At 38.1% G+C, this 12,477-nt stretch overlaps 1 protein-coding gene across 12 annotated transcripts in view; it reads right to left on the bottom strand.

Annotated features, from left to right (window-relative positions):
* Positions 1–12,477, bottom strand: part of DMD (dystrophin) — a 1,858,252-nt gene that overhangs the window by 593,230 nt on the left and 1,252,545 nt on the right. For all 12 annotated transcript variants that reach the window (XM_069970999.1, XM_069971008.1, XM_069971005.1 and 9 more), the window contains one exon: positions 8,422–8,648. In XM_069970999.1, the coding sequence (XP_069827100.1) occupies positions 8,422–8,648 (227 nt within the window). The remainder of the gene's footprint in view (positions 1–8,421; positions 8,649–12,477) is intronic.

The raw sequence follows: 12,477 nt of genomic DNA on the forward strand, positions 1-12,477 counted from the left end.
CATAATTAGGCTTCGTCCCAACATCATCTTTTTGAACAAAGCAACAGCCATTATTTTATGACAGCCATAAATAATGTTCACGAACAATACTTGCGGCCGTAAATGTCAGTTCCTAAAAAAAGATGTTGTGTGAACCTAGACTAAAAAAAAAAAAAAGTTTTATTGAAATGGCTATAGTTTTTTAAAAAAAAACATCTAAAACATTGAAACACAGACACTGAAAGAATCATGTTCTATCTTGGTCATAACACACACATTAATAAGCCAACAATTCATAAATATCAATAGTTAAATACAAAGCAAAATGAGTATAGCGAGAAGGAGGCACAGTGTCCTCCCAAACATACACATGCATAACAAAGTAGTTAAAAAAAAAAAAACTGTGGGGAAAAAATACACAAAATATTGACTGCAGAAAAAATAAGTTATATAAAATGCAGGACGTAAAAGAATGTTAATGGAACTATTGCAGAGTCTAAAATTAAATGCCATATTTGTATATTTTGTAGGATTTAATCATGATTAACAGATTTATATTGTAAAGGATCAATCAAACTATTCAGAATAACCTAGAGATTTTCTTTACAATTGTAATGATTAATGTCTCCGAAAACAATAAGAAGTATCATTACTTTTACTCTAGGCTGCTTAATTGTAATGCTCTTTGGGAGTGTTTGTAGTGAATGTGCAAACACATTAATTCTAATTACTGAAAAACATTATCTTACATAATAAAGCTCCTGGTGTTTATTTTTTGCTGGTGTTCCAAGAAGGGCAACTTTTAACTCTCTAGAAGAATTAAAAGTTTCAGTAAAAGGAAACAAAGGCAGTAAATTAATGCCAACAACTTCAGTTTTAGGACAAAGGATTTAGTGGTTAATAAATTTAGATGCAAATATGAATTATATCCTTAGCCACTTCAAAAGTTTTATATGCAAATGTTCATGTTTTTTTTTAACACTGTATAAAAGTTATAAAAAAAAAATACAATTGGGGTATAGATAAAATGTTCCCAGTACTTTTTGCTGGGTTTTGCACCAATTTTTTTTGTATTTTGCTGTAATATTTCAACAAAAAATCTTTGTATTAAAGTCAGCATATGTTTCAAAAGAAGTAAATTTTGCTGTAGAAAAATGGGGCAAATTTTGGCCAGGGAAAAGTCTAGACACCAAATAAAGGACAGCTAGCGTCACTTAAAATAAATAAATAAATATATATATATATATATATATATATATATATATACACACATATACACACTCACCGGCCACTTTATTAGGTACACCTGTCCAACTGCACGTTACCACTTAATTTCTAATCAGCCAATCACTTGGCGGCAACTCAATGCATTAAGGCATGTCAAGACAATCTCCTGCAGTTCAAACTGAGCATCACTATTGGGAAGAAAGGTGATTTGAGTGCCTTTGAACGTGGCATGGTTATTGGTGCCAGAAGGGCTGGTCTGAGTATTTCAGAAACTGCTGATCTACTGGGATTTTCACGCACAACCATCTCTAGGGTTTACAGAGAATGGTCCAAAAAAGAAAAAACATCCAGTGAGCGGCAGTTCTGTGGGCGGAAATGCCTTGTTGATGCCAGAGGTCAGAGGAGAATGGGCAGACTGGTTCGAGCTTATAGAAAGGCAACAGTGACTCAAATAGCCAACCATTACAACCAAGGGAGGCAGAAGAGCATCTCTGAACGCACAGTACGTCGAACTTTGAGGCAGATGTGCTACAGCAGCAGAAGACCACACCGGGTGCCACTCCTTTCCGCTAAGAACAGGAAACTGAGGCTACAATTTGCACAAGCTCATCGAAATTGGACAGTAGAAGATTGGGAAAACGTTGCCTGGTCTGATGAGTCTCGATTTCTGCTGCGACATTCGGATTGTAGGGTCAGAATTTGGCGTATATTAAAAATACAACTTATTATAACTTGCATATTTGTACTATGCTCTTAAATAAAGCCCCGTCCCCAATTGCCCCACCAAATTCGTAAATCTAATGGGACCTGCGCCTGTTGCAGGTCTTGTACAGAAATCTACATCTGCTTCAGAGCAGGTGTAGATTTCTGCCATGGTTTATGCATGTTTCCAGGAGTAAACCATCATAAATATGCTGCAAGCCAACCCCTGATGGGCAAGCGGAAAATCTACACCACAGATCTGCACCATTTCCAATGACTTACAATGATAAATGTGCACAACAAACGTTAACATATTTTTCATTAATCCACGCAATAAGAGATGAGCGAACCGGGTTCGGGTTCGAGTCAATCCGAACCCGAATGTTTGGCATTTGATTAGCTGGGGCTGCTGAACTTGGATAAAGCTCTAAGGTTGTCTTGAAAACATGGATACAGCCAATGACTATATCCATGATTTCCACATAGCCTTAGGGCTTTATCCAAGTTCAGCAGCCACCGCTAATCAAATGCCGAAACTTTGGGTTCGGATCGACTTGAGCATGCTACATACAATGATAATACAAAGCATAATTGTGGACCAGAAGCTGATCTGAGTTCTTTCATCATGTGGGAGGGTATGAATTCAGTAAATAGTTGACGAAAATACAAGAATTTTGGATTTAACATACTTAAAGAATGCTGAGTCACCCTTTTACTTTATACTAAATTAACAAATTAAAGGTATGATACAAAACAATGTTTTTTTAAGCTGACTAATTAGCAAGTACCTCAAACAGGTGAAATTAAATTGTTTTTATTAATGGTGTAAGTTTTTCCAGTTTATGTAAAGAAAAAAATATGGAATTGAATGAAAGATGATTGGATTGTCCTTTAATTTTCATTTCTAAAACAAATACAGACCAGTCTGAAAAAAACAGAAATTAGTCTGCAGTAAAAAGTGCTTACAGATCTTGCAAGGCTGAGGGATTTAATGAATTAGAAAAAAACATGTTTTTTTCATGAGTTTTCAATTAAAAAAATATAAAGAATTATAGGGCAAGATAGCAATCTGGTGTGTAGTGGAGCAAAAGGTGATGGTTGGTGCCAATCATTTGTAGGTAAAATGTGATTGTTGTTGTTTTAATTGATGAAAGAAAACTCAAAGCAATATATATTGGAAATAGATAATGCGCAACAACCAAATAAATAAAGAACAAAGAGTGGAAACAGGAGCCATAGGCTGTATTCATGGTTTCCCGGCAGCCCTATTGCTGCATCTAGCGGGTTCGGACAACCGTTGCTGAACCCAAACTTTCGGCAAGTTTGCTAAACACTAAATAATAAATTAGTAACTGTGGCTGTCAACACATTGAAATGTATGTCAGCTGTGGGCAGGCAGAGATTTTGGGTAATTAACCCCAAGTTGAGTAATAGTAAAACCATCAGGCCTTGGGAGACAACACACCCCTAACAGTCAACTAAGCCCCATGCACTTTTGGAAAAAGTTTTGGTTTCCTTCCAAAATTTTTACACAAAATGAGACTTTGGCAAAAAAAACTGCTACGTTTGTACACAAGAAAACTGGCAAACATTTTTTTTAATCAAATTCTTCACTTAGACAAGATTAATTCTGTCCAACAGGTAGATTCCCATTTAAATGCTTGTAATAGAGGATCGCCTCGGCACTACTAGCTCGTGGCAATCAACACCGGCTGCAGGTGAACTTGGAAAGACATGGGGTGGGCTCGTATTTGCAATGATATGGTGGTGCTCAACTTGGAAAACACAGTCTTTTATAAATGCAAATCAGAAGAATTCAGTGGCACTCACCAATTGAAGTTTGCAAACTTAGTTTCTTTATTACATCACTGGTCACTGGGATGGGTGCAAACAGGCGACGATCGTTTCGCGTGCTCAGCTGATGCACGCTTTGTCTCAGCCTCCTACGTCACTCCGTTGCCCCTCCTTTATAGTGCAAAACACTTACAGGTGTATATACAAATCAATACATATTCACATACATACACTTAATTACACAAGTGACAACAGACACATTAAAATTCTTTACCTTATTGCTTTGTAGGGATTGAATGATCGGCTAGAAATGTATAGCATGACAAAATAGGATAAGTTTACATCCATACAAAGCAATAAGGTAAAGAATTTTAATGTGTCTGTTGTCACTTGTGTAATTAAGTGTATGTATGTGAATATGTATTGATTTGTATATACACCTGTAAGTGTTTTGCACTATAAAGGAGGGGCAACGGAGTGACGTAGGAGGCTGAGACAAAGCGTGCATCAGCTGAGCACGCGAAACGATCGTCGCCTGTTTGCACCCATCCCAGTGACCAGTGATGTAATAAAGAAACTAAGTTTGCAAACTTCAATTGGTGAGTGCCACTGAATTCTTCTGATTTGCATTTATAAAAGATTCCCATTTAAAGACATTCGAAAATTGAATCAATTAAAAAGAAGCTTCTCTAAACTTGGTTAGAAGACCTGTATGTGGCAGACATGTTCTAACTATCAGTGGGCAGTTAGACCCACTGCTGAGCTACTCCTTCTACATGATATTTTGATTCTTCTAAAGCAGCAATAATGGCTAGGAGAAGCACCCTTCTTCCCACATCATAATTCTTCTCTGAGGAGGTCAAACGTCAAGAGAAAAAAGCATAAGGATGTGGCAATACTCCTGTTCTTTGTAGAATCGCCTCTACTGCTCAATTTGTTCCTCTTGTTCTACTTCAACAATAAAGACTAGTTCAGAGATAGGAGGTCAAATTATAGAAGCTTTTCTGAATCTTGTTTTCAGGCAGGGATAAGCAAGGACACCTGAGAAAACCAAGCCTAAACAAAATGTGTTTCTCTTTTTTTTGTAACTTTCTGACACTGAACTCGAAAATAATTGTAAAAAGTGTAGAAAAATGAAAATCCTATGAACTATTGGCCCATATATATATATATATATATATATATATATATATATATATATATGGGCCAATAGTTCATAGGATTTTCATTTTTCTACACTTTTTACAATTATTTTCGAGTTCAGTGTCAGAAAGTTACAAAAAAAAGAGAAACACATTTTGTTTAGGCTTGGTTTTCTCAGGTGTCCTTGCTTATCCCTGCCTGAAAACAAGATTCAGAAAAGCTTCTATAATTTGACCTCCTATCTCTGAACTAGTCTTTATTGTTGAAGTAGAACAAGAGGAACAAATTGAGCAGTAGAGGCGATTCTACAAAGAACAGGAGTATTGCCACATCCTTATGCTTTTTTCTCTTGACGTTTGACCTCCTCAGAGAAGAATTATGATGTGGGAAGAAGGGTGCTTCTCCTAGCCATTATTGCTGCTTTAGAAGAATCAAAATATCATGTAGAAGGAGTAGCTCAGCAGTGGGTCTAACTGCCCACTGGATCTCAAAGGATATATATATATATATATATATATATATATATATATATATATATATATATATATATATATCCTTTGAGATCCAGTGGCCTCCTGTACCACACAGGAGAATACCAGTATTATATATCTCACATAATGGTTGGCGGTCCTTAGCACAAATTTTGTATCAGATTCTAGGGGCTAAAGGTTTTGACTCCAACAAGTTCAAAGAGAAATATACTAATTTACAGTAAACCGAAAGGTAGATACTGTCTCTTCCAGTGATGTACATTTGGAAGCTATACCTTCATATAGGTTACTATGTGGCAATGTATGTCAGAAACAATTCTCTTCTATGGCCCTGGTTTTGATGGACATTGGGAAGATTTATATTAACATGTGTAAACTTTTTTTTACCCTTTCATATACATAGTGATGGAAATATTATATTAAATTCTGCATATAAAGCATGACGTGTTTTAGCTATAATGGTCATAGAAAAATAGTACATGCATTTTAAATGTATCAGATAGAATAAAACATTACTCTATTCAATGCTACGCATAGAATCCAAAAAGGTAATAATAACACTTCATATTCATTGTTCTAGTCGTAAAAACTGTCATTCTGAGGTTAATGAACCGCTACACCTAAACTTTAAGTTTATAATATTGCAGAGTTAGAATTATAAGCTTATGACGCAGTGAACCTAATCATAAGTCTTTTGATCTTTCTTTGGCAGAGGAAATGTAACACTTAGAAATGAGGCAAGATTACATGGGCATTTCCAACTAATGAAGCTCCTGAACTTGCAATCACATCTGTCAATATTCTTTTGCAGCTCCACCAGATGGATGGCGCCAAGCCTGGAAAGCCCAGGAAAGTGCAAAGCAATACAATTACACTACTAAATGATTTTACTCTCTGTAGACTTTTGCTCAACATAAAATACAGAATACTCTATTGATGTATGTTGTCCTTCTCAATGAACGCTTTTTTTGTCCAATACTGAAGCATGGCACGACTGTAAGAATAACCCATCAAACTAGATAGCACATACATCCCTGGAGGATGTATAGTGGCAGTAATAACAATGGATTAGAGATAGCAGAAATGGACTCCCTACCTGTTTGAATCATAATCTAGTTCCACATCTATTAAAGTGACACTCTTAAGATGAATAAGCCACATGAAGAGCTCTGAATAGACAGCTTCAGGGCCACATTATGTGAAACTACACATTTGTTATGTCCTTTTAAGTCCTATGTCCTATTTGAATTGCTCGACATTACTATACTATATTATGACCTTATTTGTGCATGATGAATATTTTTATAGAAGTATTATATTTGACCCATAACTGTTCACAGAACTGATCATTGGTTCTAGGAGAAAAGAACTCCGTTAAAAGAATAGAAATTAAAGAAACAAACAACTCAGCTTTAAAGTGAATATAATATCAGTCCTAGTTTTGAATTGCCGCCCAGTTCCTGCACTATGCACTTCAGCCCACTGACTATGCTTAGATACCTGACAAACTGGTGCCACACCTCATCTTTTGGGCCACCCGCTACCCATACTAGGGCCTAGCCTGTGGAGTGACCTGGTAAACCTTTCCTTTCCAGAGCACCAACCTGCCCCGGAGCACTAGGGGAAGACCCCCTGCCCCCCCAGTGTTGTGGCATCCCCTCCCCACTGTGACGTGGCTCTATTGTTTATAATGGAGCCGGGTCACAGAGGGCAGGGAGCTTCATCACACAATCAGATGTCAGCCTGTGTGAGATTTATATATTCATGTATAAACACAAATGAAAAACATGTAAAATATCATTAGTACCACACAATGCCCGATGGAAGAAGACAAACACAAAACAAGACATTTTATCACACACACACCCAGCCACCTTGTCTAAAATATAACTATATGAAAAAGGTAAAAACTAAAACTGTTCCACCTCCATTAAAGTTCAATACAAAATTTGTCCCAAGCACTTTTATGATGGCCTGCATCTGTTGTGCCAAAACAATAATAATAGAGGCTACCAAAAATAACAGCCATAATTCTTCATTTGTATGTCAGAGAATAACTAATATATGGAAGCAATGCAGGTATGACATTGCTTTCTTATTTCAAATATAAATGTTTACCTCCTGCCTGTAAAAGATTACAAAAGAAGGAGGAAAAAGTTTAATAAAAATAACTCTTTTTTTTTCTATTACTACTACTGTTAATAATATTACTCAGACCAGATTTAGATTTATTAAAAGGTAGAATTATAGGTAACTGGCTAAATTGTGCTATATTGTACTGAGAGAGTATTTTGACCCTGAACAAAACTGTTTTAAGAACATTCTAGAAAAACCTCAGAATGATAAGGAATGTGAAGTTGCAGTTCGCCATCAGTTGGTTCTGGTAATTGTTCTGACAAGCTGCAAGAAGCACACTGTTTTTCCCACACTATAAAACATTTATGAACTGTTGAGTTGTGCTCAATGTGCATGCAAAGTGTACCCTGTTGTAATGTGAAAATGTGCAAAAATATGGATAGTATTTATCATTCCAATATTCCCATCTGTGCTGCTTCCCCCATTTGTGTATTTCAGATATCTTAATCTGGGCTGTAGGTACATTAGCAGTATGTATCTAAAATACATGAAGCTGATGCTTCGTTTCTTGCGGTATTATAGATTGGTGCCTTACACATAAAGAGTGAAGAGAGGATTGACATAAATAATAACCAAGCTTTCAATGGCGTTTTTAGCATCTGTATACTTGTAAATAGTCATAAACTGTATAAAAAGAATGTCCCATGGTGCACAAATATATATATTTATATATTATATACATTTTAAATGTACTTTTTAGGATATTTTGTAGACGTACTGTAGAAGCAGCCACGTGATATGTATTCCATATAATACCATTGAATATGCATCTTGTGTCTATTTTTTGTGTTCTATATTTTTATTATAAATATTTAGATTTTTTTTTTTACCACATATAGCAAAATATTATTAGAGATGTATTTGCATTGTCAAGTCAATTTTGCTCTTTTCTACCTTTGTAAGGGCTGTATTGGATATTTGAAAAAATATTCAGTAATTTGCCTCCTACCTTCTGTTTAACAATCATTTCATTGATTTCTTCCACATCTCCCACTGTCACAATCTGAGCCTTTATTACACGGTCTAGTAGAGTAAGCCAGTCTTTTAGCTCGGCACATGTCTTGCTGAATTCGGCTAGTGCCGGGACCTCAAGGAGAAGTGAAGATGGCATATCTGCTGTACTTGTTCCTGTTGTTACAAGGGTCTGAGTTACCACAGAGGCTGTTGGAGCAGGACCTACAGGATGTAAAAAGATATCACCAGGTTAGCTTTTGGCTACAAACCAGATTACATGAAGCAAAACTTTTGGCCTTTTACACATTCAATTTGTAATCTTTAAAAACTTTTTTCTTATTCTATTTTAAGGGTACAAACCCACACACCGTATACGCAGCAGATAAGCAACAAATATGCAGCAGATTTGATGGTTTAGATTTAATGTTGTGTTCAGTTATTTAGATCTAATCTGCTGCGTATTTGCTGCGTATTTGCTGCGTATCGCAGCAGTAAATACGCTGTATATACGGTGTGTGGGTTTATACCCTAAGGGTATAAACCCACACACCGTATAAGGAGCGTATTTACTGCTGCGATACGCAGCAAACACGCAGCAAACACGCAGCAAATACGCAGCAGATTAGATCTAAATAACTGAACACAGCATCAAATCTGTACCAACAAATCTGCTGCGTATTTGTTGCGTATCTGCTGTGTATACGGTGTGTGGGTTTGTACCCTAAGACATCATTCCTTTATACTTTTACAGTTTTCTAAAACCAGGGTTAAACTTTAAAGGTAAAGTGACACAAAAAAACTGAAATATTGTTTGAAATTAAGTTTTTGTTGTTAAAGCAAAAATACCAAAAGGCACAAGTGTAACATATCAATAGAGCAGCACTGGTGCGGTGAAGTCAGTGGTGCTGTCCTTTTTAAATTCTAATGGAGCCACATACAGAGGGGCGGAGTTTCCTCCCACTGGGTAATAGCCTGGCAAAGTGCGCATGAATTGGGCCACGGTTAAAAAAAAAGGACTGTGGCATCGGCTTCCCTGCGCTGGCTCTATTCTATTGATATGCTACACTTAAAGCCCTGATGGTATGTTTGCTTTAAACTTATTTTTGGACTTTTTCATTTTGTTCTTGCAGTTTTCAACAAGGCCACTAAGCTCAAAGAGGTATTCTCATCTCAACTAATAGTTATACTTGTAGCACTCATAAAGTTAAATATTTTTGTAATTACACTATTTTAGATGTGTCTCCCTCTCCTGATATGTTTGCTCTTTTCCTCCCTTTTTTGACAGCTCATCATCTAGGTTACCGACCACCACTCTGTTCTAAAAGCCCTGATTTGCCTTGTGCACATATGGCTGTAATGTAAAAGTATAGCCAAACCACTGTGCTGAGAGCCAAGTGGTGGTCTGTAACTTAGACAACGTGCTGTTAACAATGGGAGGGAAAGAGAAGCATATCAGGAGAAGGAGGCAAGTTTGTTAATGTAATTGCAAAAAATATTGAGGTATAGGTTAACAAGTATAACTATGTTAGTTGAGATGGGAATACCCTTTTAAAAACAAGCTGACACCTCTTGTTCTGTAGAGTCCCCTCTCAGCAGTCTCCTCCTGACTCCTCCAAACTTTTAGGTGGATCAAGGGTAATAAGGGTTCATAGCTCAGTCAAAAAGAACACAGAAAACAGTAGCAACTTTTGGCATACAGCTGTTACCAAGGCAAGTAAGATCATGGAGTTTCTAATGCACATAATAAAAAGTTCTTCTATTTTTACAAATCACTAGTCAGACCACATTTGGAATAATATGTACAGTTTAGTGTTCAGTGAGTTTGAGGCCATGTTCACACAACGTAAATGTTGTAGAAATCATGGCCGGTGTTTATGCTCCGGCCGGGATCATTAGTGGCGCAGCAAAAAAACCCTGACATGTCAGTTTTCTGCGGCCGCTTTTCATTGAATAGCGCATAGAACCTATCATTTCACATAATGGAGTGCGCAGCTACAAGCTCTATTGTGTGCAGTGGTGAATTGGGATGCGGGCACACATGGACCGCATCCCAATTCATCAGAAATAAAGATCACCTGGCTGGTACTGCAGTACCGGCCGGGATGATCTTCTCAGTCACCGGCTGTTCTGTGACCTGGCTGGGTCACAGAACGGCCGGTGTCTTACGCCATGTGAACATGCCCTAAAGGTGATCAAAGTAATAGGTAGATTCATTTGTGGTGTATAATAATATTGTGTGTTACAATTACTATAGTCTGGAGATGGGTCATTGATCAGTGGAAAAGTTACATATAACTGCATTTCTCATGCAGTATTGATGCCGCTCCATTTTTATCAGGTTTGGGACTTGTTAAGAGGCAAGAGAGATACTCTACTGCAAATTTAGATCGCCATACCCAGTGTATTGCAGAGAAGGGGTCTTGTGGTAATTGGAGACCCCCAGAAATGAACTTCCTCAATCAACAGGAACCCCTTAAATAAGGTTATCCCAAGACTAAATGATATCCCCTATCTACGTCTGACCACAGGGACCCCCACAGATCATGAATATATACTTTGTTCCACAAGTAAAAAGATCACTATGCATGCATGAGATTTCTTAACATAAAAAGACTTAAGCAACATCTCAAGTCTTCCCATCTTCCCATGCTTATCAGCTGCTGTATGTCCTGCAGGAAGTGCTGTTTTATTTTCAGTCTGACAAAGTGTTCTCTGCTGACATCTCTGTCTGAGACAGGTACTGCCCAGAGGTAAATTACAAGTCTATATAACTTTCTGTTGATTTGAAACCAGTTGATTTGAAAGAAAAAGATTTTCGCTGGATAACCCCTTTAATCTGCTCTACTATGCCGTTGATTTGGAGGACAAAGGGATTCTGTGTTTATAATGTGTAGGGATCATGATTGTACTCCCACCAATCAGCTGGTTATTCCCTACTCTGTAGAATAGGGGATGACTTTAATCGTGAAATAAGCTCTTTAACCCCTTCACGTCAGCCATCTGTATATATACGTTCCTATTGCACATGCCCCGTGCAGTAGGAATGTACATATACGTTCCTGACTGACAGGGGCTTTGTGATGAGAACGGGATCGCTGCAGGGACAGCGATCCCGCTCTCATCTGTGTACAGCACCGGAGATAATGAGGATCAGCTGCGATTCCGCAGCTGACCCCCATTAACCCCTTAGTGACCGCCGAAATGGCGGTCACTAATGGGCCGGTGCCGCCGCTGTATTTCAAAACAAATTTATTAGGGCCAAAAGCCCAGATCACATCCAGTAAACCTACCACTAAGTAAAACGTAACTTTTAATAACTTTCAAATAGAAATAATAAGTATAAAGTTGTGCTCATTAAAATCACAGAGCTTCCATAACCTTCTACAGTGAATCAACCTATATCTGTATAGTCATAGTAGCTGCAGACTACTGACTACCTCGTAGTATATTACTATCTAACTGGGCTATGAAAGCAATGAATTTAAAATCAACCGCACAGCCCCTCAACTAGTTTCACCCACACATGGGCTTCATCAGGAGGAGGGCTTATGTGTTATTTGTTTTGGTATTTGAACCATCCAGATTACCTACCTTTAGGGCACTTTATTTTTGGTTTGTTTGAGCCGCTGTATTTCATCTCCCCCCACCGTGAATCCACGGTGGGGGAGATGAAATAAGTAAAAATCAGACCCCAGATCAGCCCCCTAGTGCCCCAGTCACTAACCCCCCCTCCCGCGGCGGCCATCGGATCCAAGATGGCCGCCGCGATCACTGTGAACAGACTAATGTCTGTTCACAGTGATCAAAAAAGAAAAATGAATGAAAGCCCCATGCTCTCCGCCACCGGAGGTAGCGGAGAGCATGGGGCAGTCATCGGGACCCCCCCTGTGGGGTCCCGGTACAAGCGATCAGCGGTATATACTATATACCGCTGATCGCTTGTGCCATGTGCCGCCGGCACTTTTTATCCCCTGTCACCATGAATGATTGGTGACAGGGGATAAAAAGTGATGTCCCCCCACCCCCAAGTCGCCCCCCACCCCCCCTGTCA

Source organism: Dendropsophus ebraccatus, chromosome 5 (genome assembly GCF_027789765.1).
Source record: "Dendropsophus ebraccatus isolate aDenEbr1 chromosome 5, aDenEbr1.pat, whole genome shotgun sequence".
In the NCBI taxonomy this organism is placed as follows: Eukaryota; Metazoa; Chordata; class Amphibia; order Anura; family Hylidae; genus Dendropsophus; species Dendropsophus ebraccatus.